Genomic DNA, 8,290 nt, shown 5'->3' with positions numbered 1-8,290 from the left:
TCCAGAAAAAAATATTTTATTAGTAGAGTTGTCTTTTTCATATGACATTTTAAGATGATTCAGTAGAGAATTCATCTAACATAAGTGACAAGAGTGTCCAATTTGTTGTAATATATAATAAGCGGGAAAAATAAGAGAAAGTGCTTGGGGGAAAAACTAAGACATGCAAACACTTCACTGCAGAACTAAATTAAAAAACCAAACAAAACAGAAAATAAGAGACTAACTCTGTGAATATAAAGGGACAAATATGAATTAGTGATCGTCAAACACATTACAAATGAGTAGGGAAAGTCAGGAATGTATTTGATCAATCTGTGAAACGTTTTCCTGGAGATATAATTATAAGATATATGGTTCTAACAGAAATTGATATAGTCTAATTATTGTTCTGTTGTCTCTTGCAATAATTCAATTCTACATGCAAACACAGTGGGATGTTGGACACAACGGTGTTTCGGAGCACATTTTCTGACACCAAAGAGCCTCATCTTGTAGACTGGGATCTTTTGATGTACATTGTTTGCCGTTTACTGGTCGGGGTGCCACCGTTCCTTGACATCCACCTGCTACATCACCAACATTATTTGCGTTAGTGGCTTTGGTTGTGGCAGCTGGTCGGGCGGTTGGTGCAGGTTGTCCATTACTAACAATTTCTATGTCAGCACAGTTAACGAAACATTCCTGTTTTTCTGCACATCCCTTACAGCCTATACCAGTCACAGGATCTCTACCCCAGTTATTTCCTGAAAAGATAGCAAACCAATTAAAATCCCATATTTAACGTAACACTCGTTATTCAGTTAAACAGCACTCAAACCTTCTTACGTTTTTTTTTATTCAAGATGTACATGTACAATTGCTTTCAGTGTCAAAGTTAAACTTGTTTATTTCATAAAAAGACCCTAAGTTAAAAAAAAAAAAAAAAAAAAAAATGTGTGACCTCAGTACCCCCACTTCGTGTTCACAGATAGCTGGATATATCATTGGGTACAGCAATATAAGTTTTGCTACCGCATATGCATCAAATAGGTGCCGATGAACGGTAAGCAAAAAATGTGAATACAAATTTGGAACGATAGCAATAGTGTGTTAACTGTTATTTAGTGTGATGTCCATGACCTATTGACTGTTTTTTTTTAAAAGGCATGTGTGATATTCATTATCTATGTATACTGATAACACATGTTATCAAGGATAACTGTTAATTTGACAGACATGTAAAGCTCTGATTCCTTTCACGGATTTGGCTATACTTTTTGGACCTTTTGGATTATAGCTCTTCATCTTTTATATAAGCCTTTGATTTGAAATATTTTGGCCACGAGCACCACTGAAGAGACATGTATTGTCGAAATGCGCATCTGGTGCAAAAAATTGGTACCGTTAATTTTATTACTACCACTGGGTCGATGCCTCTGCTGGTGGACTATTAGTCCCCGAGGGTATCACCACCCCAGTAGCCAGTACTTCGGTACTGGCATGAAAATACGGATTTTTTGTGTAATTAAAATTTGCTGTTACTAAATATTAAAAATTATTATAAATTAAGGAATGTATCTCCCTCAAGCAAAGCTCTGATTTCTTTCACGGAATTGGCTATACTTTTTGGACCTTTTGGATTATAGCTCTTCATCTTTTATATAATCTTTGGATTTCAAATAGTTTGGCTAAAGCATCACTGAAGAGACATGTATTGTCGAAATGCGCATCTGGTGCAAGAAAATTGGTACCGTTAATTTTATTATATCCATGATCTCTTTGTAACTGATCATACGTGTCATCGCATCTTCGCTAGCCAATGGTTACGATCCCTTGGCTAACGAAGATGGTGTCATCGAGGATAACTGTTATTTGTAAATACCTCCTTTCCAGTACCATCTAAGTACACATTGTGTACAGTGCACATCGGCTGGTAGATGTAGTTTGAGAGTTTTTAGAGTGACGCCACTAGGGAGGTCCCATTCTAATCCAGTGAACCCATTGTCTGGGTCTGTGATGGTAAGTGGATGTTTTGACAGACATTCTTCTGTTATTTTCTCGGTGAAGTCGTTGTTGACACACAGACTAAAGTTGAAAAATCCTAAATGGTTCGCAGTGATTTTGACTGTGACATCGATAGTCTGACCTTGATTGTAAGTTGCCGTGACAGCACCAGTAGCAAATTTACCACCAGCCATGTTATTTTGAACTCCACCATAAGCATCGCCACAGACACCACATACACCTCCACTTCGATCCCATTGGTGCTAAATAAACAAAAGTTTAAGGTTATCATTTATTTCGAAGAAAAATAAATAAATCATCTCTTTTTGATAAGATTAGGTTAACAAGAACATATGATTTATCTGTATAAGGTGTAACCAACACTACGTAAACATATCTCGGAAAATGCAGGATATCGGGTAGAGGGGTAGATACCTATCATTGTTTCAGATAAGGGTGAAGGTTTGGTATCATTAAAACGTTAAAAACCCGTTGCAATTATTTGCACCAGTCCTAAGTTAGAAATCTGATGTCTGTAGTTGTCGTTTATTGATTTAGTTCATAAGTGTTTCTCTTTACTCGTTTTTTTATATAGATTAGACCGTTGGTTTTCCTGTGTGTATGGTTTTACACTCGTAATTTTGGGGGCCGTTTATAGCTTGCTGTTCGGTGTGAGTCAATGATCCGTGTAAAAGACCGAACTTTGACCTATAATGGTTTACTTTTATAAATTGTGACTTGGACGAAGAGGTGTCTCGTTGGCACTCATATCACATCTTTTTATATATCTAAGTTCAAAACCAGAACTTCCTGTTTTGGACAAACTGTCCATGGATAATACTTTCCATGAATACTTTCCATGAAACAAAGTATTAAGGACGATGAATATGAGGGGTCATGATAGGTTAATTAGCAATGCTTACGGCTAAAAAAAAATACAAATACGGCTAAAAAATACCATCTGTTGATGGAATTGATCAACCAGTAAACGATATACACATACTTGTAAACTGCACAAAGATAGGAAATTTAAGTGATTTTTGACATTTACTTATAATTATGTATAAAAGATGCGTTAGACTGACCAGTACTGTCCCCTGACTTAATTGGTACCTATGCTCAAGGGACAGAAAAGACTAAAAGCCAATATCGATCAGAATAGATACATATTCATCAGTCTAATAGCGTATTCATGAATAAGCAAAAAAAAACGCAATTTGATTGTTAATTTCCTTTCTGAAGCATTTTGCCTAAGCCTCATCTTAACTGCGGAATTGTATACGGAGACTTGAAAAAAAATATTGTTTCATCCAGCTCAAAGTCAGAAATTTTGAAATTTAAATTTTGAAATTTGGACTTTTAACACAATATTTTACCTTTTCAAATACTAAAATTTAGATTTTAAATATCTCGATATTTTAACGTTTAGAATATCGCTGAAAGTTTCAACCTTTAAATTAAAAATTTCACCTAATAAATATAGAAAATTGAAGAATTTGTTTAGTGTTAGGGAAGAAAAAAAGCACTTTGAAATTGATGCAATCTTATGATAAATGTGTTTGGTCGGGTTGTTGTCTCTTTGACACATTCCCCATTTCCATTCTCAATTTTATTACAATATATAGGTAAAAGATTTGTAAGCACAAAGAGCGACTACTGTTCCCAAAAAAAATTAAAAATGCCTTTAACGGACGAGAAGATATACATGTTAGTTTAAGTGACCTGTTAGATTTTCTCGGTGTAGTTTCTTTAGTTAATCGAATTCGTAGTATGAAGTTGAGGAATTTATTCGATCATTGAAAAAAATGGTTGGTAGAAGCCAGTGATATTGGTGTGGTACTTCATGAATTCACAAATTTTGGCAGTGATGCACTTGTTGATTCACTTATAGAATTTTATCATTGTTACTGTAAAGAGAATCATCAAACCCGTTCTCGTTTGTATATAGATTTATAGACATTTGAATTCCTGTTTGAATGGTTTTACACAAGCGATTTTCGGACCCTTTTTAGCTTGCTGTTCGGTAATGCCAAGGCATGGTTTACTTCTACAAATCATGACTTGGATGGAGAGCTGTCTCATTGGCACTCATACCACATCTTCTTATATCAAAAGAATATGTGTCTTCAGTATTCAAAACTTACAGTTGGACCAAATTTAAATCTAAAGCATAGAAAGTGTTTCCCAACATATTAAAAGAATTCGTATACCTCTCAGAAGAAAGATGTGTTAAGACGAGGTCCTAAATGAAATAACGGCATCGATGCCAGGTTAGTGTTGGAAACTGTTTAAAATCACAGTAATGAAATACACCAAATTCAGCACTGCTGAGAAAAGGTGAAAACAGATTCTTTGACCTAAGACATGATGTGTACAAAGTCTCCGGCCCTTTTTCACTCTTCTCATGAATGACCTCAGCAGTATGCTTAAAACTAAACCCACAGCTGACAGCGTAAGTATGAAAAAAAAACCGAGTTGACGGTTAAATATAGTTTCTTTTGCATAACCAAAACAAATCCAATGTAAAAATAGACAACACTATTATGAAAAGTGTATAACCCATGCATATGTGAATTTCTTTTTCGCATAACGAATAAATAAAAAAAACCTCACCGATATCCCTCCACAGTTCATTCCTTGGGGTGTGGAGTATCCAGCTGCATAAGCCCTGTAAGGAGGGTCCATTAGAAAAGCATGTCCATGTATGGACACAACCTTTACAACCAGAAAAAATAATACAGCTTTCATCTCGGTTTAAAAAATAACTCTGAACTAAACTTTTTAAATTTGCAATTTCATGGTATCCTGGTGATAATATTCCCAATTTGGTGGGTGTTTTGCGTGTTTTGTAGTACTATACAATGCTTTATTATTCTATTAAAGTGAAATGCAATATCCCTTTGTTGGATAAAATCGTTTTTTTATCAAAAATTCTTTAATATATATATAGTATATCGTTGTAATATTATATTTAAACAAATTTCACACTTTTAACTATCGGACACGAATTGGGGTTCAAATTATTTCACCCATGGAAAAAGAGAAACTATATAAAGTCGTGAAACTGGACAATGTTTGAAAAGTCTTAGTCATTAACTATCCAATTTCGGTTAAATAAATCTTAAATAGCCGAACATCATGCAACATCATACAAACCTTTTGTGAAAAATACGTCATGTACAGTTGACGTAATTTAAAACACAAAATGTACAATCGGATTGATCGTTTATGATGCCAACCATGCAAGATTCCAAAATAAAATCTAAAATGTTTGCAAAGTTCTTAAACTAGAGCAATTGGCTCTATACCTACCTACCTACCTATCATTTTCGATCCTGGTGGAGCATGAGGTCGCCACAAGATTTCGCCAATCAGTTCTGTCTTTAACCTTTGTTTCGGCTTCTCCCCATGTCATATCAAGTTCCTTCATTTCTTCTTCGGTCGTTTTAGGTCTTCCTCTTGGTCTCTTCCCCTATAGGGTGTTTATTCAAGAGCTATTTAGGTTATATTGGATACAGGCATCCTGAGAACATGTCCAAGCCATCTGAAGCGTAACTGTTGAATTTCTTTCAGGACAAATGTGGACAATATGTCAGTTCAAGGAGATGTTCATTTGTAAAATAGCTTGCTCATAAGATTGTGCATATTCGCCTCACACTTCGTTCATTGTCTATGTCGTCCCCTTTCCTTTTTACATCGTTGTCATCTCCGACACCATAATGTTGACAACATCGTGACGATATCCTCTACATTATCCCCCTTTCCTGTCTACATCGTTGACATCACCGACATCGTGATGTTGACAACATCGGGACGACATCGTCTACATCGTTTTTCTTGCTGTCCACATCGTTGGCATCGCCGGTATCGTAATATTGACAACATCGTGACGACATCGTCTACGTCCTTGACATCTCCGACATCCTGATGTTGATATAATTATAATAATAATAAATTCTTTATTTAAAGAGGGTAACTCAATTAGAAATAGTCTAATTTTCATTGAGGCCCTAAAACAAAATACATGCATACAGTTAACATTGATACATTAAATTACAATATATATTACTAGTATATACAACAATTCAATCATTGAAATATACAAAGGGTAATAAATGACAATATTTGATATAGTTTTGTTAGAGAAAAAACAAATTATTTGACTTGCATATAATTTTCAAGAAAATGATTATAACTATGTTTCTTGGATAATTCCACATTAGGACATTTTTTTTATTTCGAGTGGTAAATCATTCCATACTTTGGTTGCAGAGTAATGAAAAGATTTTTATTAAAAATTTGTATTTGGTCTTGGAACAAAAAGATCATTATTAGAGACAGATCGTAAGTTGTGGCGTTGCACATAATCAATATTTAGAATTGCTAAGTAATCAGGTGTTAGCCCATTTACAATTTTATACATAAAAATTGATTGTTTGTATTTTATTCTTTTGGTAAAAGATAGCCATTTTAAAGAAGAAAACATGAAATTAGATGGAATAGAAATAGATTTTCAGACAAATCAATCTATTTTTAGCCATGGCGGCCATCTTGATTGGCGAGCAGGGTCATTAGAAACATTATTTTAAAACTATATAACCTAATGATGATTGTGGCCAATATAAAAAAAAAATCTGACAAATCAGGCAACCCGTTGTTGGGTTGCTGCCCTTGAATTGGTAATTTTAAGAAAATTTGGCAGCTTTTGGTTATTATCTTGAATATTATTATAGATAGAGATAAACTGTAAACAGCAATAATGTACAGCAAAGTAAGACCTACAAATAAGTCAATATGATCAAAATGGTCAATTGACCCCTTAAGGAGTTATTGCCCTTTATAGTCAATATTTAACAATTTTCATAAATTTTGTAAATTTTTAAAAATGTTTACGAAATATTTTCACTGTAACTACTGCGCCGAGTTCATTATACTTACTTACTTAATCCTCTTCGTGCTTTGATGCACATAAGGCCTATAGATTCATTATAGATAGAGATAATTATAAGCAGCAAGAATGTTCAGTAAAATAAGATCTAAAAACATATCACCATCACCAAACACAATTTAGTCATTAATTCATCTGTGTCCTTTGTTTTATATGCACAATGACCAAAGTGAGCGACACAGGCTCTTTAGAGCCTCTAGTTAGTATTTGCAAATATCTATCCTCCTCCTCCTCCTCCTCCTCCTCCCAAACATCATCATCATCTTTCTGTGTATGTTCCGTTTCGGTGTTGTGTCGTAGTTCTCTTTTATTTGATAAGTTTCCCTCAGTTTTAGTTTGTATCCGGATTGCAGGGTCATCATCAACATTTTTTTTTATTAAACTATATAACCTAATGATGATTGTGGCCTATATAAACTAGAGGCTCTCAAGAGCCTGTATCGCTCACCTGATTCTACTTGGGTTTTTGAAATGATATAAAAAAAATATAAAATTTGGCTAAAAGTGACAACACAGCCTCATAAGGAAAGGAACATTCAGACTCTGTTTAATTTCATTTGAAAGTCCCCCACTGGCGGCCATCTTGGATAATGGATCGGCTACAAAGTAACAACACTTGGTCAGCACCACATTAGGAACATTCATGCCATATTTGATTTCATTCCGTTCAGTGGTTCTCTAAAAGAAGTCATTTGTATGCATTTCCCATAGGGTCCTATGTTAAACTAATTCCCCCGCTGGCGGCCATCTTGGATGATGGATCGGCTACAAAGTAACAACACTTGGTCAGCACCTCATTAGGAACATTCATGCCATGTTTGGTTTCATTCCATTCAGTGGTTCTCTAGAAGAAGTTCAAAATGTAAAAAGTTAAAGACGACGACGACGATGACGGACGACGACGGACGCCAAGTGGTGAGAAAAGAAAAGAAAATGTGGTATGATTGCCAATGAGACAACTGTCCACAAGAGACCAAAATGACACAGACATTAATAACAATAGCTATGTCACCGTACGGCCTTCAACAATTAGCAATTAAAGCCCATACCGCATAGTCAGCTATAAAAGGCCGGAATATGACAATGTAAAACAATTCAAATGAGAAAACTAACGACCTTATTTATTTTTATAAAGTAATGATCGAAAAACAAATATGTAACACATACTAAACACAACTTGGTTAAAGACCGGGTCTAGAAGTTTCAGAGGAGAAGATTTTTGTACAATTTAACCACGACGACGGACGATGGACGCCAAGTAATGAGAACAGCCCAAGGTGTTAAAAATGAAATAAAAATGAAACAATAAACAGTGAGTTATAATTTGGAGTTACATGAATTAAAACCGGGACTCGA

General features: G+C 34.8%; 1 protein-coding gene across 1 annotated transcript; it reads right to left on the bottom strand.

Moving 5' to 3' along the window:
• Positions 1 to 4,746, bottom strand: LOC134727260 (uncharacterized). The gene is made up of 3 exons (XM_063591638.1): positions 4,600 to 4,746; positions 1,865 to 2,249; positions 1 to 746 (listed from the first exon to the last, which is right to left on the bottom strand). Exons 1-3 carry the CDS (start codon positions 4,732 to 4,734, stop codon positions 418 to 420), a joined length of 849 nt encoding a protein of 282 aa, XP_063447708.1. The 5' UTR covers positions 4,735 to 4,746; the 3' UTR covers positions 1 to 417.
• Between the last annotated feature and the right edge of the window lie 3,544 nt (positions 4,747 to 8,290).

This window comes from Mytilus trossulus, chromosome 7 (genome assembly GCF_036588685.1).
Source record: "Mytilus trossulus isolate FHL-02 chromosome 7, PNRI_Mtr1.1.1.hap1, whole genome shotgun sequence".
Lineage (NCBI taxonomy): Eukaryota > Metazoa > Mollusca > Bivalvia > Mytilida > Mytilidae > Mytilus > Mytilus trossulus.
This window is presented reverse-complemented; position numbering and strand designations above follow the sequence as displayed.